This window comes from Callorhinchus milii, unplaced genomic scaffold (assembly GCF_018977255.1).
Source record: "Callorhinchus milii isolate IMCB2004 unplaced genomic scaffold, IMCB_Cmil_1.0 Scaffold2, whole genome shotgun sequence".
In the NCBI taxonomy this organism is placed as follows: Eukaryota; Metazoa; Chordata; class Chondrichthyes; order Chimaeriformes; family Callorhinchidae; genus Callorhinchus; species Callorhinchus milii.
Window position 1 is genome coordinate 60,723,162 of NW_024704743.1, and position 26,105 is coordinate 60,749,266.

Genomic DNA, 26,105 nt, shown 5'->3' on the forward strand with positions numbered 1-26,105 from the left:
CTTCTCTTTTTGAGTAGGGCCAGAATTTTTAATGTTTGCCTAAACAGACAGACAGAACCTCGGTTATTATCTCATTCAAAAAAGGAACAATTATGTTTGCTAAATACTCCACAGAAAAAAAGAAGTGTTCATTATTATCTCAACTACACATTTTGGATGTTTTGTAATGCCAGTAGACTGACCACAGACACAACCGTGTTTTCTAGCGCTTGCAATAAATCGTCCTCAAAAGAAGTCTGCTGGGAAACAAAGCATTTCTTCACACTCCGATGACTCAGCTCATCCAAGCATCTTCCTCATTGGCTCAAACAATCATATAAAAGAGAAAAGCTCAGCTTTTCATGGATGACTTCAACCTGCATTTCTCAGTAGAATTTAAATGATAAAATGACACTGCACTCAGCTTCCAACATACCAATTATAGCAGTGCCAGCTCACTGCTATTTCAAACACTGGGAAATGTACACAATCCAATTCCCAGAAGAATGTCTTTGAAACCATTTTTTCATCCAGTGTGCACCTATCAATGCTAATAGTCAATAGAGCATTATATCTCGGGATACAGTGTAATAGTTTGGGACATGTCAAGCAACTGCCAGGATGGTAGAAGGCGAACTAGAAGGACCTTAGTCTTCTTTCGCCTAGTAAATTCTTATGTTCTTATATGTTGTGGGACACTGCTGTGTGCAATTGGCCACCATGTTTTGCCACAAATATAGTCAATTCACTTCACAATATATTCTGTGAAGCACTTTGAGACGTCTAGAAGACATGAAAAGCGCTATATCAAATGCAAGGATTATTATTATGTTCTCATATGTCATGTTTTGTGAAAAAAATACCACCTTGGCAAAGAACTTAAAGTGGCAGCACATTAATTTCAGAACTTGGTACAATGACAAAATACTTCAAATAATCTCAACCACTATTCCTACTGCAAAGTCTCAGCCCATAAATAACTCTACCACTGCCAATATCTAAACCAAACATACAGTATTAGCCTCTTAGAATTCAAGACTACGCAAGCTAACAGCCAATGAATGCTTCACAGCCACATGCCATATAATGGGTTACCATTCCCAATGTAGTATTATAATCATATAGCAGGTAAATCACATTACCCAAATTGTTGTTAAATGGATAACAATCTACTCGACTCTACTAATAACAACTTGCCTTTATATAGCACCCTTCAGGCTGAATAGCTTCTCGGAGTGCTATAAACCTTACTAACCCTTACCTGGAGAAAACAGATAATAAACAAAATAATTAATAATCATGTTTCTATTGACCAAATTTGTTTTTTTTTCTGCAGGCTACCACATGGGGCTTTATTCGTACATCACCAGGCAGAGGTAGGAATAAGAAAGAACTTATACTTTTTATAATATCGAACTGGATCGAAACGTCTTAAAACACTTTAAAATGTGCCTTGCCTCCTATCATTTCACCCACAAAATATAGTCAATTCACTTTACAGTATATTCTGTGAAGTGCTTTGAGTTGTCTCAATTACGTGATAAGGCGCTCTATCAAATGAAAAAATTATTACCTCCCCACTTTTCAAGCCAACCTTAAAATTTATCTCTACGACTAACTGTGCTTCCAGTCATCTTTCACCCTCCTCAGGTATCCCCTACACTGCGTTCCCAGTCAGCCTGTGTGAAGCACCTGGAGATGTCCTACCGACGAGAAAAGTATATATATGAATATAAATTGTACTCTATGGTATAGTAATTCATGTCAGGCTTAGTGACTATTTATGTAGGGAAACATGACACATTTTGTGCAGTAAGGGCCCACCAACAGCTATGAGGTGAATGATGAATTAATGCAGAGGATTGCTGGTGAGGGTAACTTCTGTTTTGTATTTCATAGCATCATGAGATCGTTAACGTCTATCCGTGTAAGTATTGCAAAGAGATTTAAATTATGAAGCCATGAATATTTGTTTAATGATGCCTTGTCTCATCTTCTAAAGAAGCTCACTAGATAGCCCACGAATGCCTGTTCAAAGTTAAAGCTCCATGCGTTATGGAAGACTCCAGAGAGGGACTGAAAGAATTGCAAGTTGGCTACTTTACAATGAAGGCGTATAGTTGGCAACACCTTTTTGATCTTTGACACAACTAAGGAACTGTAAAGGCACTATATAAATGAAAGAATTATTATTTATTTGTCATGTAAACCTGGGTGGTCCAAACTTTTGGCTGCCGCTGGCCGGATTCCCTATTTGAGAAAAGTTTCCGGGCCGCATAAGCAACATTGTTAATATTATAAGCAATAGGCCTCAACTATCCTTCCTACCCCACATCTGAGCCATGTCCTGCTCTGCCTCCCCCATCTCCACAACATCACCTGGCTCCGCCGCTGTCTCACACGGTAGGCTGCCAACACCCTCACACACACATTCATTACATCCAGGCTCGACCACTCAAACTCCTTGCTTGTCGGCCTCCCCAACCCCTCCCTCCATAGGCTACAGATCATCCAACACTCTGCAGCCCATGTCTTCTTCCGCACCAAGCTCCGGGACCCTATCATCCTCATCCTCGCTCGACTCCACTGGCTTCCCATCACAGAGGATACAGTTCAAGATCCTGGCCCTCACCTTCAAAGTCCTCCATGCTTCCCCCTACCTCTGCCTCCTTGTTCCACCCTACCTCTACGACCTCCATACCCACTACCAACCTGCCCACTCCCTCCACTCAGCTGCTCTGGTCTGCTTCACGTCACTCACCTCACCTGCCCCACAATTGGCGGGCGGGCCTTCTGCCACTCTGCCCCCAACCTCTGGAACTTCATCATGCAGTCCATCCACCTCGCCCCCTCCCTTGCTTCCTTCAAGACCCGTCTCAAGACCCTCCTCTTCGACCATGCCTTCGGTCACCCTCCTTCCCCCCCACCCTTCAACCTCCCCGATCCCACCCCTGGCTCAGGTCCGAAACACTGATTGTCCAACGCCTTGGGACGTCCTCCTTACATGAAAAGTGCTATACAAATGTATTTTTGTTGTTATTATCCCCTTTCCCTTCCAGAAACATAACATTTACACAGCACCTTTTTCATGCTGGAAGGACATCTTGCCACTGTCGGCTGGGAACCTGAGCTGGGGTTGGGAACCAAGAGGTGGGATGGGGAGCGGAAAAGATGACCGAAAGAACGGTCAAAGAGTTAGGTCTTGACGTGCCTTGAAAGAAGGCAAAGAGTGAATGGAGGCACCCAAGCAATGGAACTCCAGAGAGCGGAGCAAAATGGCATTGGTGGAGCAGATGGGGGCGGAGCACATGAAGCAAGCTGGTGTTTGCTCTGCAAAGGGAGCCGCGCTCTCCTCTCTCAATTACTCTCTCTCTCCCCCTCTTTCTCAATACACACACATTCTCTCTGTCCCCTCTCAAACTCTCGCATTCACCCTCTCTCAATCTCCCTGCTCTCTCTCTGTGTTTCTTTCTCACTCCGTTACCCTCACATTCACTCCCTCACCCTCTCACTCTCTCTCTCTCCCCCCTCTCACACTCTCACCCTCTCAATGCTCTCTCCTTCTCTCAAGCACTCTCTCTGTCACTCCCCTTCCTTACCTCTCACACACATTCTCTGCCCCCCCTCTCCCCCCAATCCCTCTCTCTCCCAAACAGCCGCCCGGTTCACTATCAGCAGTGGCAGGAGCCGACGGTTGCTAAGGATGCGGTTGGCAAGGGACGCGCTTGTCTTCCTGCTGAACTACAGCAATGGCTGGTATTTTTTCCACTCTCCACGCTGCGTCCTCCCAACCACCGGCTCCTGCTGTTGCCCTAGGAGGACGTTCACCAGGGAGGGAGGGAGCAAAAGTTGGAATGATGTATATGTTCTCGACTGGCCAAAATCAACCGGCGTGCCGGAAGCAGCTCATGGGCCATCAATTGGACCATGTAAAGCTTGGGAAAAGAAAATGCTATTGGCTTTTCAAATTCACTCCCTCCACAGTCCATGCAAAACCTCTCTTATCGTGGATTATATCCAACCACTTAATTCTCCTGGGGAAAGCTTTGCTTATAAACTCCCCAAGACTGCAATTAAGCATATTTTTCACCACCATATCACCACTAGTCAAACCTGGTCTTGGTCCCTTTACACAGAACTCTCATCCTTAATCGCTGTCTCAAAAGATCAGTTTGTTCCATGGGGAATTTAATTTGTTCATCTCATTCAACACTGTTCTCCCTCCGCCTCGCTCCCTACATCTTCACTTTCAAAAAAAATTATAAAAAAACTCTTTTTGACTACCCTCCACTCAGCTCTGGCTCCATCCCTGTAAAAATATTAATAATCCATGCATTTGATACAGTGGCTTATCACATCTTCGAGACATCTTAAAGTGCCACACAAAGCGCTACACAGAATATACTGTAAAGTGAACTGACTGTATATTTTGTGGGAGAAACACAGCAGCCACGTTCGCACAGCAGTATCCCACAAATTGTCATGGAATTGAGTACCAAATTATTATTTTTATTTATTATTTTGAAGGTATTACTACCCCCATTGATCCATCAATTGACTAACAACTGGGTCCCAACTTACTGCTAGGTGAACAGAGGCATGTGGAGTAAGAAAACTTTCCCAAAGTTTTGCCCTACCGGGAATAGAACCCAGGTCCTCTCGCTTGCGAGACGAGTGCTCTAAGCACTGCTGCAGGACTCCACAGGACTGTAAAAGGCTTTGAGATGTTTTCTACCTGAAAGGTGTTATATAATTTGTTGCTGTTGATGACCAGATACTTGTCCAGTTGCAGAAAATGTGATATCACTTGTGATATTCAACACATCACACTTTGTGATTTAACCCCATTCAGATGCGTCAAGGTTTTGGTAACTCAGTCCAGTGATGGCGATTTGGACAGTCTTCAAAGTCACACCACATTAAAGAAGCAGACAAAAAGATGCATTCCATCCTCCCAACAAATACATACACATGTAAAGTAGGAAACCTAGAAATGTTGAGTTTAAAATGTATTGGTTTAATTGCCGGAAACAAACCTGGACATTTTAATGTGCAGCAAATTGTTAAAATAACAAATATGGGATTGCCATTTCCTGCAATTTGTACATCCATAAACGAAAATGTCAAGATGGCTAGCTAATTCCTCCAGAAAAAATTGCACCAAAGTTACGGAGTATTAAAATGTCATAACATCTTAGGGTTAAATCAAAATCAAATCATAATTGTTACATTTGATATAACATCTTACCACGGGATCAAGACATCTCAAAGTGTTTCACAAAACTGCGTTTTTGTAGGCAAATGCGGCAGCCAATTTGCAGACAGCATTGGCCCACAAACAGCCATGAAGTGATTGACAAATTTTATCTAGTTATTTGTATGGCACAATCATGGCATAGAGAGAAAGGATGCTAAATACAAAATTAAGTGAGGAAAGCCAGTATAACATTATTGAGATTCTCTCAGGAGGCCAACAAAGTCTCTATCCTCAAATACATTTTATACGCTGGTAATCAATCTGATTCTCTCTAATGAGTTCCCATGAGAACTCATATTAAATAAATCACCACTCAAAAAGAAAAGGAGAAAATGAGTGCAAAATGCTCTTTATTTTACAAGGTTTATGCAAGTAATATGCTAAATTTCTGCTTTGCTTTCATTTTATTGATTACATTTGAAAATTATTTTGTTAATCTAGAAATGTATTGATATTTGAATAGCACACAGCCCACAGTTAAACATCATTCTGAATTAATAAATACTTACCCCTTTGATTGTTCTTCGGTCACCTTAACCCCCCACCTCCAATCAAGCGCTTAGTCAGTTGTGAAGTCCTCCAAACATGAAAAGCGTTATAAATTCACTACACTAATGCCCTGTTTTCTGGACTTTCCAGGCTGCAGATTAACTATGTAGACCATGTCCTCTTCCTCACCAGTCTGTCACCCTTATCCTTGCTCGACTCCATTGGCTTCCCATCCTCTAGTGGATCAAAATCCCTCCACAGCCTCACCTCGCCCAATCTCCAAAGCCTCCTTCAACCCTACTGTCCCGTCCACGCCCTTCAATCAGAGAACACCTGCTTCACGTCCCCTATCCTATCCTCTCCACCATCAGCGGATAGGCTTTCAGCCATTCTCTCCCTGCTCTCTGGACCTCCAAATCCATCACTCCCTCCCTCACCTTTTTCAAGGCACGTGTCAAGTCACATCTCTTTGACCATGCTTTGTCTATCCTTCCTCTCCTCAGGCTCCCATCCCAATGTATTGTGTTGCTTACCTATCGGTTTATTCACGCCCAGGAAGCCAGCTTGTCCGAGAATTTTGAAAATTCGATGGGCTGGGAATATTCCTTCTTCTTCCCATTTATCAACAAAAGGATTGATTTCCTTCTCAATGATCTGTGAGAAACAGAGAGAACATTCCTTGGTTAACACTTTCAACAAAAACGTTCATTGATAATTAACACATCACACATTGCAATTTGCACACCATTCAAATGTGGCAAGCAGTCAGCAAATTGATATTCTCAGTGCAGTGATTGAGATTTTCACTGCCTTCTGAGTCATAACACATTGAGGTGTTAGAAAAGAAAGTACATCCCATGATCCCAGCGAATACAAGCACAATTTATACAATACAATTTACATTTATATAGTGCCTTTCACATCAGGAGGACATTTCAAAACGCTTGATAATGCTGGATAGCCAAGGGCTGCAGGTGGGAGCCAAGTACTGCGGGTAGGGGAAAGATATATGTTATTAACTATGCTCAAGTAGAAATTGGATATGAAGCGCTTACAAATGTGTTTATTTAATTCAGGGCAAAATGGGCAAAAGCTGGGAATTTAAATTTGCAAAACATTATTAAAATGTGGGATTGTCATTTTCTGTATTGTGTAAAATTTTGATTCTCATCAAGGAAAATATCAAGAAGGCAACAACAAAAAATTACATTTGTATAGCGCCTTTCAAGCTGAGCTAATTCTTCTTGAGAAGTCTGAAAGCAGAAACCTGCACATTCATAACTTTTGCAACAATGACGTATATTTTTGTGAAGATGGCAACTGCTGTTGGGGTATACCCCTCTCTCTAACCTCATGTAATTATTATTCGTGAGCCAATAGATTGCATATCAGCAATATTACTGTAGGTACCTCCAGTGGCGCGGCGCATACTACAACTGGCCTCAGTTTGCTGAGTGGAAAATCCACTTGGAAAATCCAGTCTGGATTTCTATATCTTTAATCTCTACTACTTGAAATAAGATGTTCAAGCATAGGCTTGGTAAGATTCAGATTATTTATACTAATTTTATTGTTTTATTCTAGCTATGCAAACTATGGAACATGATAACAGCATTCAATCCCGTTCTTACTTGATGTAGACTTTCCAGTTAGGGAATACTTGAAATTGATCAGGAAAGCCTTATCTTTCTGGCTTATGTCCTCCCACTTCCAGTGACCTCAATCCATAATGCTGCCTATGTCAATGTGGCAATATTACCCTAATTAAAGTGTTTAGCTTGATTGAAGTATTTAGTCCAACACAGATCGGAGTGATAAATCCTGCCTAAGCATCTTAAGCAGTTGTAGAAAAGTCAACAAAATATGTTTGCCAATTTCTGCTACATTATACTGCTTGAAACTGCTGACACATTTTTTCTCTAATCATAAATATTTTCTTGAGTTCAGATGCATTGCTATATATTGCTATGAATCTCTTTGAACCATTATAACCAACATATATGGTGCATGTACAATAGGTGGAATACTCAGTGGGAGGCTGCTGAAGATCTCTTTAGCACTATAGAGCCAAGCTCAATTTCTAGTTTCAGCTGACATCATTCTCAGACTTCTCCCACAAGATCGGTTATCTGGGACGAGGGAAACAAAATTGATCAGGAAGGAGACGCTCTACTTGTCCTCAAATGTGCCCAAAGTAGCAGCAGTATTAATACTCATGCAAATATCTGAAGCTGAACAATCCATTGTCCCCTCTTCCTTCTATCAACCCAAGCATGAGAAAAATCAACATTATTATTTATAATAATAATCCTTGCATTTTGTAAAGCCCTTTTCATCTCAGGAGAATGTCTCAATTGCTTCGCAGAATTTACTGTAAAGATTAGTGATGTTTGTCGACAAAAGTAACAGCCTATCTATGCACACCAATGTCCCACAATCAGCCATGAAGTGAATGACAATTTTTTTTATTTGGCGGATTGTGGTCCAGGACACCAGAAGAAGCTCCCTTCTCTTTTCAAATAGTGTAACAGAAACAAAGCTTAACATGCATAAATATCCCACATCACTGATCAGAACATTTGGGCTCATGTGGCGAGTATTAATTTTTAGCTAATAAGATCACAAGATTGGTTTGGATGAAGAAGACACTTCGATCCATCTGATGTCATCCCATCAATCTTCTGATCCCACTTTCGATTATCTTTCCCTTCCCCACTCTCCTTGGTTTCCACCCCCAGTTCGCCCAGTCAACATTGTTAAGAACTTGAAGGTATCCTTCTGGCGTGAAAGGTGTCTATATAAGTATACATTGTATCCCTCCAGAATACCAAACCTCCTTTCAAGCAACAAGGGAGTCCAGTGTACTGGCATCAACCACCCTTCCTGGCAATGTATTCCAGTCACTGATTATCCTCTGAGTAAAGATAAACTTCCTGGTATCTGTCCTGAAACTGTCCTTTGCAACTCTGAACCTATGTCCTCTTGTTCTGCTGTCTTGATGCATTCTAAAGTATTGTTCTGGTTTACTTTTTCCAATTCCATTTAAAATTGTATTTTGTATGTGATTCTTTAGTTTCAAAAAAAACATTCTGGATATACTTTTTATTACCACAAAAATGAACACCAGCAGCTCCTTACCACCATTTTACCCAATATAATTCTGCATACAACATGCAGTCCTGTGCAAATACAATTCCAGTATTTTTCCAGTTACATCATTAATGCAATGTTTTGGTGAGCATTCCACAATGAATGGCCATTCTCCATGCATGGATCATCGCCACGCCAACTGCTTTCGAAGGGATGAGGGGGAATTTTCACTCGCATTACAAAAACATCCTGCAGGATTTATTTTATTTGTTCAAAATAACAAACGCGGATGTTATCAAAACAAATGTGGATGAGTGGAAGTGACATCAATGAAATTGGTGTAATCTCAAGCACAGATGAATAGCATAAGACACAAATGATTCCTTTCATTCATTTCAGTATGTTTGAAGCCTTTACGTCTGGTAATATAGGATGACCCAAAACAAACTATCATATAGAACAATACTTTTTACATCTCGCTGTCAGTGATGTAACATTGTTAACACATTTGAAAATATTATTCAGACAATAACCAGCACTACAGATGAGATCACTCTGAACAGTTCTAACCTACCAGGATACAGAAAAAAGGTTGGCTGTTTTGTCATTTCCTTGACAACACAGTTTTGTGTGCACAACAAATCATGCAGCTCACTCTAAATGTCACCTGGAATGGTTTTAGTAAAACCTCAGAACTTTCACATTGTGCAAGCAAGATGACAGTGCAGACATCCTGAAATGGTAACCTATAAAAATTGTTTGCTGAAATGTTTGTTCCCTGCTACCAGTGGCTAATGTCCCCCTTCAAGTCCTTCCCGATGAACCAGACTGGCTGGTGTACTATCAGCAATGCCCTGGAGTGCTGCAGACCCACCAGGATCAACTTGATTCTCATATTCCAATCTGGAGCCAACTAAACCCCAAGGAGACTGACACTTATGCCTCCTCTCACATTCCCGGAGGACAGAATTATAAAATCAGAAAGCAGAGAATGGGTAAAAGCCAACCAGAACATCAAGTTACCTCCTCCACAGATGATATACAATCTACCCAATCATGAACTCTACTCCATCCATTTATTCTCCCGAGGAAAGTTCAGCGAACACACTGACCTGACCCACAAGGGTAATCAAACAAAATTCAAGATCATCTGTTCATCACACATAAACACTCCCATTCTCTTGTCCACGGATTTACTTGACCCCAGCAGCACAGACACCATGGCATTCCATGAATTTTGATCATCTGTCCTCATTTTCATCCCTATTAATTCCAGTTCTTTCACGCTGGATATTTAGCTTATTTTCAAAACGTTCAAATGGCACAATATTAAACCTCTTTTGCCAGGGTTCTGTTTCACTTCCATTTCCCTGTGGGAAACAAACATCTGGTTTGTTACAAGAGGCTTGTTACATTTTCACTTGTATCATCTATTCAATACCCAAAACATTGCTTGCAACTCCTGTAGCTCAGTGGTTAGAGCACTCGCTTTGCAAGCGAGAGACCTGAGTTCAATTCCAGGCAGAGGGCGAAACCTTGGGCAAGTTTCCTTACTCCACACAGAGCCTAATAATAATCCCTCCAAAACCAAAATCAATAATAAAATTGGCATTTTCAATCTACGACTGTTTGTGGGACATTGCTGTGCGCAATTGGCTGCCGTGTTCGCCCACAAATTTACAGCCAATTCACTTTACAGTGTGTTCTGTGAAGCGCTTTGGGACATCCTTCCGATGTGAAAAGCGCTATATAAAATGCAAGGATTATTATTATTATTATATTATTATCGACATTATCTATAAGTAACATAATGTAAATATTTGTATATATTTGAAGTACTGCGGGTAAGTAGCATTAATGTTTAAAAACCTGCTTCAATCCTCCCAACCCGACTGCTCCCGTCACTCAGCAAACACTGGCTGCTTTAGGTCCCCCGTCCTATCCGCCCCACCATTCTGCCCCGACTTTTTGGAACTCAATCCCAGAATCCCACCAATTTGCTCCTTCCCTCCCCTCTTTCAAGCTAGGTTTCAAAATACATCACTCTTCGGTCATCTTTGGCCTCCTTACCTGACGTTCCATGCGCTAAGTTCTCATGTAGAAAGCCATGCAGTGTGTCCCAGAAGCAGGATTGGTGGGCAATGTTTTCACAGACCCATGGGGTCTGAGTTTATGGACCCAAACCCATTCTAATTCCAAACCCATTATTGCCCCTTATATTGCGCCGGCTTCATCTTCTCACAACACTAATAGACCAGCACTCAAACGTGCAGCAAATCTATCATTGTGACCGTCTCCATGCACTAATTGCTTAGAGCAGGTCTGCCAGCTTGCACAGGAAAATATCTAAAATGGAATAAAGCTTCTCTCATGAACTAAACAATACATATTTACACTAGGGAATGACTGACACTGTAATCTCACCTTGTGGCTCAGTTAATGATCACCCGCTGCTTCTGGCAATGTCAGAACCCTTCATGTCAGGAGGACATCCCAAAGTGTTTCACAAGATATATTGTAAAGTGCAGTAACTGTGTATTTTAGGTGAAGTACGACACCTCTTGTACAAAATGAAATGAGTGTGGAAGAAACAAAAAGCCCCAAATTATATTGCAAATTCAAAGGACTAGGTCAAGGTGACTTCATGATAACAAAACTGGCAAAGGGAGAGTGAAGCTGAGTAAACTCCCTGTGGTCAACTCAGTGATCCAATTGTCCGAAGAAAGAACTTGTAATAGGACCTTAACAGCAATATCGATGCTAAGCTTTGTGGTTTTAGCTGGTTAGACTCCAGCAGTACCCCAATGCACACTCTGTGATCCCCAGGCCATAGCTCTTGCCAACATTCGCCTAATACTTTCTGGAATTAGGTAAGCAGGATGTGCCCTCCAGGGAGAGAGTGTGCAATCCATTCCAACAATCTATCTCTGGGATTTCCATGTGTAGGTGGGATGCACGGAAATCTCAGTTTGGTTTAGATACTCTTAATTTCTTAAGCATAGTGATGGGTTTCCACATGGGTCAAAACACTTGGCTGGTCAAAACAAACCGGATCACACTGAAATGTCTAAAAACCTCAAACAGCTTTACAGTACTTATTGTTTGTGTGATGTAGGCAAACACGCAGCCATTTTGTAAACAACAAAGTCACACAAACAGCCATGAGATGAATGGTATTCATCTGGAAGATATTTGGCTAGGATAAAATAATCCTCGCAATTGATATAGCGCTTTTCACATCTTCTAGACATCTCAAAGTGCTTCACAGAATATACTGTAAAGTGAACTGTCTGTATATTTGTGGGCGAAACGCGGAAGCCAATTCAGCACAGCAATATGACACAAACAGTCGTGACCAATTTATTATTTTTTTACTGGGAGAAACTCTTTATTTTTGAATAGTCTCAAGAGATCATTATTGTTCACCTGAGCAGGCAGACAGTACCATTGCTTAACGTGTCAGAGGACAGATAATTCATCTCCAGAAATACAGTGCTCCCCTTCAACCTGCAACCAAAACAGTTTTGGAGTATTTTCAGGCACTACTGTAGATTAACCAACCTGCTAGATATCACTCATGGACAAAATTCTTCCCAGTCAGAACCCGATTGAAATGCAAGGTGGTGTAGTGGCCTTGCTGGAGAAGTACTATGAAGCTTACCAATACAGTACTTTGTACTGAACATAATTTAGCTGGTTCAATTTCAGGACTCCAATGTAAACTTTGGGGATCCTATTGCCTCTCTTTCTAACAACATACCAGGTATAGACAAGCAGGAGTGTGCTCCCAAGCCAAACTAGTAAACAGAACTGTGAGTTCTCAGCAGCTGGAACTGCTGACTCTTATAATAATAATAATCCTTGCATTTGATGTAGCGCCTTATTATGTCTTCCAGACGGCTCAAAGCGCTTCACAGAATATACCGTAAAGTGAATTGACTGTATATTTTGTGGGAAAAATGTGGCAGCCAATTGCGCACAGCAGAGTCCCATAAACAGTTGTGGATTGAGTGACCAAATTATTATTTTTGTTTAGGGTATTATTACCCCTGGAAAAGTAATCCACCAATCGGCTAACAACTGAGTTCCCACTTATTGCTAAGTAAATAGAGTAGAGGACTAGTGAGGAAATTCTTCGCAAATCACAGGGTTTCCATACATGTCGGACTCATGGCTAACAAACCAAACAGAATTAAAAGGCACTAACAGACCAGTACTAAACATTTAACAATTCCATTTTCAGGAGTGAGTGAGTTATTTAAGAATCAATCACCTCAAGTAATAAAACAGAACACTTATAACAGCGCATACAACTGCCATTAATAAACATTAAGAAACAATATATTAAGCATTGAAATTGTGAATGAGTTTCATAAGTTAAAGTAGAGCCTTCTCTATACTCTAATAATAACTTGCTTCTTTATGAAATATGGACGTTTCAAACCACAGGTGTCGCTACCTGCACTATTCTCATGGATAAGCCCTGGTGCTTTTGTTTGTTGCTCCAGCGTACTCTGTCATGACAATTTTGAAAGACTTTCATGTTGCACTACAAACAAAATATTGTAATTAATATCATACCCCCTGAACATTAAGAAAAATGACAGTAATATTCTACAAAAAATATTCAACAGTGAATATAAATGTCAAAAAGTCACATTTGAATGTGTAGCCAGTTTTCTGGAAGTTCTTTTAATAAGCCGCCTTTTCATGGAATGGGCCTGAGTCTTGCTACACAAATAATCCTATATTTTCATGCGACTGCTAAGGGTTGCTTTTGGTTATCCTATTAAAGTAAATGTCTGTTTTAATTAATTTATTTTCTATGACCTATTTGATTTCTCACAAAAACTTCCAAGCGCAAACAGCAAAATGAAACGGGCTGCGAAAAAAATGCAATAAAAATGCAATGCTTTGTAAGTAACAGCTGTCTGAAACCGTGTCTTAAAAAAATGTTTCTCTGTTGAAAGTTACAAAGGGCAGCTCAAGAGCTCTGAATGGGTTTCAGAGAGGGGAGGAGAGAGGGGAGAAAGCCCAATGCAATTTACACCTATTTATACTCTGGGTGAAAATTGCAATGCTTCCAATACCTTCCTCATTATTGCTGGTCTGCTGAGTTTCCATAGGATTGAGTGCACACAAAGCAAGACTCTTAAGATTTCACTGAAACTCTTAAGATTTCACTGACTAACTGAGTCATTATTTATGCTGCAAATTTGGTGGCCAAAATTGTCAGCATTTTGTCACTAAATGCATAATAATAATAATCTTTGCAGTTGATATACTGTATGATCATGCCTTCGAGATATCTCAAAGCACTTCACAGAATATACTGTAAAGTGAATTGACTGTCTATGTTGTGGGCGAAACGTGGCAAAATATATCAAGGCATAGTGAAAGATAGAAAATAAACCATCACGTGCTGTGAGGTTGCATAATTCAAGAATATTGTCTGTTTAAGAGCAGTTTTGACTGCTTCCCATGATTTTTTATTCATGTATTTTATATTGCATATCAAATTTTCTTTGCTTTTCAACTGTGAAAAACATTAAAAAGCTTTATTTCCAATGTAACATTCTAAGTTTGCGGTGATCTTTTGTATTTGATAACGGAAGTGCTGGCAGAGTAATACACCACTATTCCAATTCATTGAAATCAGTGCAATTTTGAGTCTCATTTGGGTGTACTCAATCCAGTATTTAAAAATGCACTTTAACATGGTAGGAAGGCAGAGAAGAAAGACAGCATGTCAGAACAAGAGACAAAATCTATAAAAAGAGACAAATAAACAGGAAGCAACAAGAATGCAGGTAATAGAGATTACAGTCGCAAATAGAAAATAAGGGCAACAACAAAGGACACAGAACAACAATGGGGCAATTTGAATAGACAGCAGTGAAAATCCTCAAACCATAACTGTGTACAAGGCTGGAAAACCCACACATTGTATCAAACACATTGTATAGTGAAGATAACAGCGAGACAGAAATTGACATTGTAAAAGTGGTCGAGTTCAAAACAATATTTGAACAAAGCACACGAAGAGAACAAGACTTCAAATGACTCATGTTAATTTCTAAGGACCTCTACAATAAGAAAGTAATTACAGAATGCATTATCCACTGACACCTGTATTGAGACTAATCCATTAAGCAGACCAGACATCTGAAAACCATACATCCATTCTGTGTGACCTTCTTAGTTTTCTGAGCTAATTAATTTAACCTTGAATACAGTAGGCAACTTTGAATTGCACATAAGATAAACTTTATAATAAAATGCTACACAATTACTTTGACAGCATGAAAGATGAAGCTAAAGAACTGTACCATAACACTCTCGCATATGTCACTTTGTACCTCAGGGGATGCGCAATGCTTAGAAAATGAACTAAGAACCTATAACCCTGCTTTAGAGCTCAACTATTAGAACAAAACATAGTCAGTTATCACACCTGCCCACTCTTGTTAAACAGCATCAAATTGAAAATAAGGTTTTGTCTGCCACATGAAATCCAATGGTAAACTGGAAGAGTACAGGCCCAGTATTATTATACTATTAGATATGTGGGTCAACCAGAAACAGTGCTCATTTAAAAAAAAATCTTTGGAGTTGCAAAGGTTTTGTTTTTCAGTCAATTCAGCCCTGAATTGACTGAAAAACAAAACCTTTGCAACTCCAAAGATTTTGTTTAAATGGGCACTGTTTCTGGTTGACCCATATATCTAATAGTATAATAATACTGGCTAATAGATGGTTGATCAAATGGCTGCATACCATAACAAATGATAAACAGAGGCTCGGTCAAGGATTGGGAGAACTAGTACCAACCCATGGAGATGCAAAAGAAGACCTAAATAGTCAACCTCATAAAAATAGCTACTGTAGCCAAAGAGGCAGGTCTGAGAATATCAAGCAATTCAATAACTTTTTGTTCAGGATCAATCGACAGTTAGGATGTTGGCTTTTTTATTTTATCATTCTATCATGATCTGTAATGTATTTTAAATACCTAAATCACCTCACTCTTTAACCTCCTCCGCTCTAGGAAAGTAACCCCCGTCTACCAAACAAGTTTGAGCTTTAAAGTGTGCCTCTCACTATTGGGTGATGTACATCACCACTCTTCACTGACCCTGTTTAATTCTCTTGCTTAGTTTGTAACCCTCAGAGGGTTGTTATAATGTGGAATGCTTGAGCCGCTGAACTATGGTTCAGGCAGAAACCATATTAGTTTTTAAGAGGGAATAAGATAAAGTACCTGAAAAGGAGAAACATAAAAGGGTATCCAGAAAAAGCAGGAGAATGGGACTAACGGATAGCTATTTCATAGTCAGCACAGATACATTGGGTAGAATGGCCTCCTTCTTTACTGTAAATTTATATTTCTAGCAGTGGGGAAATTTTCATTATGGGTGATGGGGCAGGTAGAGGAAATTATTGGACGCCTGGCCATTGTGTAACAAGGATGTCTTAATCTCTTTAGACAATGCGCCATGCAGCCAATTGAAATACATTTCATCCAAACAAGTATTGAATTTCTTGCAATAAATACAGAATGCCAAGGAATTACATGTGTGCTTCAGTTAACATAGAACAAGAAGCATTTTATAACGTTTGTATAAACAGTGTTCTTGGTGTTTACTAAGCTATTGTTCGATGTTGTCGGTCCTTTTCATTGGTGCTGCAAAAGTGTATAATTGCACTACTTCCTTTCAATTTAAGAATGATATGAAATTTTATATTTTCAATCATGCCTCCCAGGAGCAACATCCCCAAGCCCCAGCTCAATCAAGATTAGGCCACCTAGGAGGACAGGTGATATTTTTTATGGCGTGGCGGGGTAGTGATATGAGGAGAGTCAGGAAAGGTGGAACGGAGAACAGTGAGAAGAGATTCCCTCCCGAAGAGGGCAGAACAAGCAGACCTCTTGGAGATCAGGGTATGGACATTCAGGGTGGCTGCTCTGGGACATCCATCAGGGAGTGAGAACAGAGGATAACAGTCCAGAATTTTCACATGTAAATTCTCAGATTCAGAGCTCGTACATTTACAAAAGCACCCACTACATTTTGTTCTATGACAAAACAAAGTGAGGTTTTATACATTAAGTGAGGTTACAAGAAGGCACTGGCAGCATCAGCATCCAAGGATGCACACTCCACCTCACCAAGCCAGTCAGGAACCTGGGCGTCTTGTTCGACCCTCAACTGTCCTTTCTCCCCCATAGCAGCGCAATGACCTGCTCTGCTTTACCCCTCCCCTGCAACACTGCCCGACTCCGCCACTGCCTCACCCCTCTGGCTGCCGAAACCCTCATACACGCTTGGCGTGTATTGATTTTATCTTTACCATTGGCGGCCGGGCTTTCAGCCTCTCTGCCCCCACTCTTTGGAATTCTGAGGAAATGGTTGGCCGCCTGGCTATTGTGTAACAAGGATGGCTTAATCTCTTTAGACAATGCGCCATGCAGCCAATTGAAATACATTTCATCCGAACAAGTATTGAATTTCTTGCAATAAATACAGAATGCCAAGGAATTCCCTTCGCCTTGCTCCCTCCCTTGCCTCCTTCGAGGCACGACTCAAAACCCTCCTTTTCGACTGCGCCTTCGGCCGCCCTCCTATCTCTTTGCCCTTCCTCATCCTGACCTCACCCCACCACCCTCAGGTCCTGACCCCTGATTGTTCAGCACCTTGGGACATCCCCCTGACATGAAAGGCGCTTACAAATGTAATTTTGTTGTTGTTGATCTACAGGATTTTAAAATAATTTTAACTGCTTCAGGCAGTTATGATTGTGGAAAGTAATTTGTGTCTGTATTATTTGGAGACTTGTAAAGATAAAATCAATAAACGGTTTTCAGAAATCTACTGATCCTCTATAACTTGCTTCAGTAGTGCATTTCTCATGATCAATTCAGATAGATTTGGTAAAGCATCTTAAACATTTATTGAAAGTACAAAGACTACTTGGAACAATGAAAGCGCACAAATTCTCCATTTCAAAAATCACATTTCAATCGTGAAGTCCTTTGAAGGGCAAAAGGAAATAACAAAGATCTCATGGAACACAGGAATAACAGGAAAGCTTGTCCCTGTCACCCTTTGTAGCTGTTAGTCAAAACACATCCTTCACCTTCAGGTTAATAAAAAATTTCATCAATTCTATCATTGGCCACCAATACAGTAAGAGGAAATGGTCAACCACAGAAAAGGATAAGGCCGATAGATAAGAACATTATAAAGTGACTGGATGACACTCACTTACTTGGTTTCCTCTTGAATCATAACACCATTGGAGCATTTTTTTCTGCATGGTATAAGTGAACTCAACTGAGATAAGAACATACATTCGTACCAAAGAAAGCAACTCAGGTCAGCTGTGTTTACTTCCTAGTTTTGTCAGACTCACTCACTTCTCCAGGCCAGCTCTACCAATGGTGTTGATGTTACTTATCATTAACCGGACACATTTTTGGTAGAATTTATTTTGAATATTAATTCTTGAGATCAAGGCCCAAACACATTACAAACAGAATTACATGGACAAGGAACTTATGAGAATTTTCTCAACTCAAAATAACAGAACTGCAAGATTCATCCCCTACCCCACCCACCCCACAATCTCCTCTGGTGATTATCAGATGTCTTTTGCCAGAAAGTTAGTTCGTAACCCCAAACTAATAATTAGAGTTCTCCCATGATTTCGTAGGGCTTTCATCCACTGAGCCTCAAAGCTCTGGAACTCCCTCACTCAATCCATCCGCCATGCCCCCTCCCTCCCCTTTCAAATCCCGCCTAAAGACCTTCCTTTTTGATCGTGCTTACGGTCACCTCCCCCCTCCCTCTCCTCCTGGCTCGAAGATCAGACTCCACCACTGTCAAGCACTCCGGGACGTTACCCAGGTGATGGCCGCTAGATAAATGCAAGTTATTGTTATTGTTGATTATAGCAATTGAAGTGAGAACTAAAAAAATTATTTGGATGAGATGTTAAACCGAGATCCCGTCAGCCTGATCAGATGGACATTAAAGATCCTATGTCACTATTCAACAAAGGGAGTTTCTCTCAGTGTTATTGTTCAATTAACTACACAAACAGTGCTTGCCCTGTTTTTGCAAAAGGGAATAATCTGAGAATGTAGAGTAATGTTTTTCATTACTATGACCCATGTTAGCACGATTAGAAAGCAGTACCTGTACTGTCACCCTGGGGTCTGTGTGTATGTGTGTGGGGGGTGTGGTGGAGGGAAGGAAAGAAAACACACCTTGTGAACTAGAAGAGATACAAGCAGCCTAAGCAGCTTTACCATGAGTTTTCCACAGGATACAAATGACAGCTTGGTTTTAAAATAAACCTAATCCCTAACAATTAAAAGACTATCTAGCATTTATGTGCCCAATTTGCTGATGTAGGCTAAGCGTATTGGCATTTCATCCCTGAGTAACTCTATCCAACAAATGTTAAAGAACTGCAGGCTAAAAGTCTACTTTAAGTGAAAAGCCACTTTGTTGAAAGAATCAGTTTTGACATTTGGCACATTTGGAAAACCTGCATTCCTCACTACTTTGTTTTCAATTCTATAATCCCAGAATTTAAAATTAGGTGTCATGTCTTTATAATGAGTAACATTTGCTTTACAGATGTTATATTTATGTACCAAATGATTCTATAAGGTGAGAAAAATATATAAAGTTCTGCTAACCTGGTACATATTATATTTATTAATTTAATATGAGGCCACAGCTAGTGTTAGGTTTCAGGACAATGATAATGAGGAAAAGACTAGATAAAATGTCTCAAGTAAATGACTTCATAGAAGCATAGACATTTTCTGTGCAGATGGGGTGAGGTGTCATATTGTGCTTGTGCCACTACATCAAGGTCATAATAAATGTATTGTATTCAAATAACAAAGCATTATGGTGCTGATATAAGTACTAGTCAACCATTCAAAAAAATCAAAGGCAGTTAAAACTAATTTTGTACAGATAAATGTAGATTCTCCCCCACCCGCACACACATAAATTTATGTGGCTCCCACCCCTAACTTGGTTGCCTATTCAGCACTGCAAAGCGCTTTCAGATGTCCATCATCCTGACTGTGCATTATAAATGTAAATTGTACTGCATTGTGTAAATGAAAAAGAGTGAAAAGTCACTCCACTTTATATATCCTGCGAAACGCTTCAAGACATCCTTTTGACGTGAAAGACACTATACCAAATGTAAGATTTATTATTGTGTATTTCCTGTCAAAACATCATAATAATCTTTGCATTTGATATAGAGCCTTTTCATATCATTGAGATGTCTCAAAGCGCTTCACAGAATATACCGTAAAGTGAATTGACTGTATATTTTATCGGCGAAACGCTGCAAGTAATTGAGCACAGCAGTGTCCCACAAACAGTGGTGGACTGAGTGACCAAATTATTTTTTTACATCAACTATGAACAAAAAATAAACACAAATGTTTCATAATAAGTATCTTTTTTCCTTAAAATCCGATTGTCATTTACTCGCCAATCCGAAACCTTAGCGTCTTGTTTGAACCTTAACTCTCCTTTCTATCCCACATCCATGCCATGACCCACTCTGCCTTCCCCCACGTCTGCGACATCGCCCGGCTCCGCTAGGCCGCCGAAACCCTCATACACTTATCCAGGCTCGACTATGCAAACTCCCTGCTTGTTGGGCTCCTCACCTCCTCCCTCCATAGGCTACAGATCATCCAGAAGTCTGCAGCCCATGTCCTCTTCCGTACCAGGCTCTGGGACCCTATCACCCCCATCCTCACCCAACTCCACTGGCTTCCCATTACACAGGGACATCCTCCCAACGTGAAGGGCGCTATACAAATGTAATTTTGCTGTTGTTGTTATTGAGTTCTGTTTAAATGGTTTTGCTAGTCAGCGCTGGCCTACCTAAAATGTCATTTGGTACATAAGACTGGGAGATTTGAAATGCTGGCTTGAGTGAAAGAAATGAAACAGCAATGATGCAGGGGGTGAAAAACATTCAGTTGTAGTATTGGAAATTATTGGCAAATACTATACCACGCCCTGCATTTAAAGAGAGAACAGTTGTTACTTGGTGTGCGAAATGAAAAGGCATCAAAAATAATTTTAAAAATAAGTTGCTGTGGTAGGATTCTAGCAAAAAGCAATGAGAGGATGCTTACTTGTTCATTTTTGAGAAGATTCCATGTCTGTGTAAGGGAGGGAACTAGATAAAAGGTGCTATATCAAATGCAAGGATTATTTATTATTATTTTATCAAAATTTTCTCAAAACTGCACACCCACAAGTCACTGCTGTGTAGACACATCCAAAGTGGCAATTAAACCTTTGCTAAAAATGATTTAATATGAACTGATAACTTGCCCAGTGACTGAGGAAACTGCATAAAGAGGTGGGTAGCAAACATGGCTTACAATCCTTATACAAGAGGGAGCTGAAGCAATTTCAATAACCAAGTGAATATTTCTGTCTCTCTGTACCTCACTGAACCCCCGTGTAATCTCTGGATTTTTTTTTAACCCTCAAGTATCTTTTAAACCTTTCATCCAGGCTCTGTTCCACTTTCCTCCAGGCTCTGATCAATTCCACTTTCCTCCATTTCTCCAACATTGGCTGCCTTCTCCCTCATTCCACTGCTTTCTCCAACTCAGTGCATAACACTGCTTTTTAAAGTTCCACGAGACACTCCCGAGGTGAAAGTGCAAGTTATTTTGGTAGGCAATTATTTTAACACTCTCCTCTATCCTTTCTGCCTTCAAAAACATTGTGTAAACAGGGTGATTTCCACAGCAGAGGAAAATCAGCAGATCCACATGTTAAAGTGGTGCCACAATATACGGGGGTGGGACTGTGGACATCAGATCTGCTGAGTGACGAGGTCAGTTTGTTTTTAAGAAATAACTTGTTTTGATGCGGGTTTCTGAGTAAAATAACACACAAAACGGTGCTGGCAGTGCTTGCTGTACGTGTGACTAAGTTGGCTCATATCAGTTTTCCTTCTGCTAACAGCACCAAGTGCATTAGGGTGCTGTGTGGGGGTGATGACCGGGGGTTGGGGGAGCGCGGGGTATATGGAAACAGGGGGAATGACCAGGATTTGGGGTGTTGACCAGGTTTGTGGGGGGGGTGGGGGACAGGGATTGGGCTGGGGAGGGGTTAGTGATAGGGGTTGGGGGAGGGGTTAGTGATAGGTGTTGGGGGAGGGGTCAGTGACAGGGGTGGGGGGAGGGGTCAGTGACAGGGGGTTGGGGGAGGGGTTAGTGACAGGGGTTGGGGAGGGGTTAGTGATAGGTGTTGGGGGGAGGGGTCAGTGACAGGGGGGGGGAGGGGTCAGGACAGGGGTTGGGGGGGTCAGGACAGGGGTTGGGGGAGGGGTTAGTGACAGGGGTTGGGGGAGGGGTTAGTGACAGGGGTTGGGGGGAGGGGTCAGTGACAGGGGTTGGGGGGAGGGGTCAGTGACAGGGGTTGGGGGAGGGGTTAGTGACAGGGGTTGGGGGGAGGGTTAGTGACAGGGGTTGAGGGAGGGGTTAGTGACAGGGGTTGGGGGGTCAGTGACAGGGGTTGGGGGAGGGGTTAGTGACAGGGGTTGGGGGAGGGGTCAGTGACAGGGGTTGGGGGGAGGGGTCAGTGACAGGGGTGAGGGGAGGGGTTAGTGATAGGTTGGGGGAGGTGTCAGTGACAGGGGTTGGGGAGGGTCAGTGACAGGGTTGGGGGGGGGTTAGTGACAGAGGTTGGGGGAGGGGTCAGTGACAGGGGTTGGGGGAGGGGTCAGTGACAGGGGTTGGGGGAGGGGTCAGTGACAGGGGTTGGGGGGTCAGTGACAGGGGTTGGGGGAGGGGTCAGTGACAGGGATTGGGGGAGGGGTTAGTGACAGGGGTTGGGGGGAGGGGTCAGTGACAGGGGTTGGGGGAGGGGTCAGTGACAGGGGTTGGGGGGGGTCAGTGACAGGGGTTGGGGGAGGGGTTAGTGACAAGGGTTGGGGGAGGGGTCAGTGACAGGGGTGGGGGGTGGGGGTAGTGACAGGGGTTGGGGGAGGGGTCAGTGACAGGGGTTGGGGGGAGGGGTTAGTGACAGGGGTTGGGAGGGGTCAGTGACAGGGGTTGGGGGGAGGGGTTAGTGACAGGGGTTGGGGGTGAAGGGTTGGGAGGGGTCAGTGATAGGGGTTGGGGGAGGGGTCAGTGACAGGGGTTGGGGGAGGGGTCAGGTCAGGGTTTGGGGGGAGGGGTCAGTGACAGGGGTTGGGGGAGGGGTCAGTGACAGGGGTTGGGGGAGGGGTCAGTGACAGGGGTTGGGGGGAGGGGTTAGTGACAGGGGTTGGGGGGGGGTCAGTGACAGGGGTTGGGGGAGGGGTTAGTGACAGGGATTGGGGGAGGGGTTAGTGACAGGGGTTGGGGGGAGGGGTTAGTGACAGGGGTTGAGGGGAGGGGTTAGTGACAGGGGTTGGGGGGAGAGTTAGTGACAGGGGTTGGGGGAGGGTTAGTGACAGGGGTTGGGGGAGGGGTCAGTGACAGGGGTTGGGGGAGGGGTTAGTGACAGGGGTTGGGGGGAGGGTCAGTGACAGGGGTTGGGGGAGGGGTCAGTGACAGGGGTTGGGGGGGGGCAGTGACAGGGGTTGGGGGAGGGGTTAGTGACAGGGGTTGGGGGAGGGTTAGTGATAGGGTTGGGGGAGGGGTAGTGACAGGGTGGGGAGGGGTCAGTGACAGGGGTTGGGGGAGGGGTCAGTGACAGGGGTTGGGGGAGGGGTCAGTGACAGGGGTTGGGGGGGGGGCAGTGACAGGGGTTGGGGGGGCAGTGACAGGTGTTGGGGGAGGGGTTAGTGACGGGGTTGGGGGAGGGGTTAGTGACAGGGGTTGGGGGGGGCAGTGACAGGGTTGGGGGGGGGGTTAGTGACGGGGTTGGGGGAGGGGTTAGTGACAGGGGTTGGGGGAGGGGTCAGTGACAGGGGTTGGGGGAGGGGTCAGTGACAGGGGTTGGGGGAGGGGTAGTGACAGGGGTTGGGGGAGGGGTCAGTGATAGGGGTTGGGGGAGGGGTTAGTGACAGGGGTTGGGGGAGGGGTCAGTGACAGGGGTTGGGGGAGGGGTCAGTGACAGGGGTTGGGGGAGGGGTCAGTGACAGGGGTTGGGGGGGGCAGTGACAGGGGTTGGGGGGGAGTGACAGGTGGGGGAGGGGTTAGTGACGGGGGTTGGGGGAGGGGTAGTGACAGGGGTTGGGGGGGCAGTGACAGGTGTTGGGGGAGGGGTTAGTGACGGGGGTTGGGGGAGGGGTTAGTGACAGGGGTTGGGGAGGGGTCAGTGACAGGGGTTGGGGGAGGGTTAGTGACAGGGGTTGGGGGGGAGGGGTTAGTGACAGGGGTTGGGGGAGGGGTCAGTGATAGGGGTTGGGGGAGGGGTTAGTGACAGGGGTTGGGGGAGGGGTCAGTGACAGGGGTTGGGGGAGGGGTTAGTGACAGGGGTTGGGGGGGGAGGGGTTAGTGACAGGGGTTGGGGGAGGGGTTTAGTGACAGGGGTTGGGGGGGGTCAGTGACAGGGGTTGGGGAGGGGTTAGTGACGGGGGTTGGGGGAGGGGTTAGTGACAGGGGTTGGGGGAGGGGTCAGTGACAGGGGTTGGGGGAGGGGTTAGTGACAGGGGTTGGGGGGAGGGGTTAGTGACAGGGGTTGGGGGAGGGGTCAGTGATAGGGTTGGGGAGGGTTAGTGACAGGGGTTGGGGGAGGGGTCAGTGACAGGGGTTGGGGGAGGGGTTAGTGACAGGGGTTGGGGGGGAGGGGTTAGTGACAGGGGTTGGGGGAGGGGTCAGTGATAGGGGTTGGGGGAGGGTTAGTGACAGGGGTTGGGGGGGAGGGGTTAGTGACAGGGGTTGGGGGAGGGGTCAGTGACAGGGGTTGGGAGGGGTTAGTGACAGGGGTTGGGGGAGGGGTCAGTGACAGGGGTTGGGGGAGGGGTTAGTGACAGGGGTTGGGGGGGGAGGGGGTTAGTGACAGGGGTTGGGGGAGGGGTCAGTGATAGGGGTTGGGGGAGGGGTTAGTGACAGGGGTTGGGGGAGGGGTCAGTGACAGGGGTTGGGGGGGGGCAGTGACAGGGATTACCTTTCGCAGACTCTCTCTCAGGGCCTGGTGTTGCTGAGTGTTGAACGGGTCGGCGCTTTGCGGGGCCGGTTGCTCGGAGTGTGCCCTGTGAGGGGGCAGACGCCGGGGCCCGGGCCCGGGCCGGAGCCAACTGCCGGAGCAGCGCAGCCGCGAGAGCCGAGCGCACGCCATGACACCAGCCGCGTCACTGCCAGCGCTGCACATGCGCAGTCCGCCCCCCAGGACCAGCCAGTGTGAGCTGTGCTGAGCTGCCAGTGCCATGTCAGCTCTGGGCTGTCAATCAGTGCCCAGTGGTGCAGACATCACATCAGTGCCAACTCGTGGGTCTGGGAATTGTTGTGAACTGGGGCTGAACGGCAGATCAGTGTCGACTCTGGTTCAGTGAAAAAGCACATCACTTTTTCTCTTGCAAAGGTTTGAAGCACCAACAATTGAGTAACCACCTGAGTACTCTGCTGATACATTTTCCAGCTGGGTGCATCGGTGCAAAAATGTGCTGAGCAGACCAAGGCAAGTGATAAAACAAGACACCCGAAGAGTTCGAAGCGAGACCACCCAACTGAAAGGATTTAAGCTCATTACATTCAGAGATTTAAAGAAGCAATCTTGTGGGAAGTGTGACAGGCTCGATGACCTACCAACTTTAGGCAGGAATAGGGATATTTTAAATTAAAATGATCTGTGCTGGGGCGGTTAATTAAGCCATAATGTGTATTTAGGCTATTGTTTCTTTAGGTGTTGTGCTTTTTTAAAAATAGATTTAAAGAGGGAATTAAACTTGAAAGCAATATTATAAATAAAATCAGCAGCTAAGTTTCTCTTAAAAAGGTTTGAAGCACCAACAGTAAGTAACCACATAAGTACTTTACTAATAAATTTAAGAACCTCATACTGTATTCCTTTGCCTTGGGACACTAAATCCAAGGAGTGAAGGTCTTGCCAGCAGAGATAGTTGAAATTTAAATCATAGAATTACATGGAAAATTACAGTTCGGAAACAGGTCATTCTGTCCATCTTGCCCAGGGATATATTTATAGGGACATTAGGTATTAAATACATCTCTACAGAACTAATATCTTCAATTTCAAATGAAGTTTCAATGGAAAGTGAGTAATAAAAACCCATGTATGTTTTTGAAACTACCATTTAATCTGAAAATGTACCAATTCCATTTGAGAAC

The 26,105-nt window shown here is 43.6% G+C and overlaps 1 protein-coding gene across 1 annotated transcript in view; it reads right to left on the minus strand.

Annotated features, from left to right (window-relative positions):
* Positions 1 to 25,137, minus strand: part of zgc:85777 (acyl-CoA/acyl-ACP dehydrogenase) — a 60,755-nt gene extending 35,618 nt beyond the window's left edge. Inside the window, exons 1-2 of the mRNA XM_042331829.1 lie at positions 24,925 to 25,137; positions 6,259 to 6,379 (exon numbers count right to left, since the gene is read on the minus strand). Of these exons, the coding sequence (XP_042187763.1) occupies positions 6,259 to 6,379; positions 24,925 to 25,128 (325 nt within the window). The 5' untranslated portion in view covers positions 25,129 to 25,137. The remainder of the gene's footprint in view (positions 1 to 6,258; positions 6,380 to 24,924) is intronic.
* Between the last annotated feature and the right edge of the window lie 968 nt (positions 25,138 to 26,105).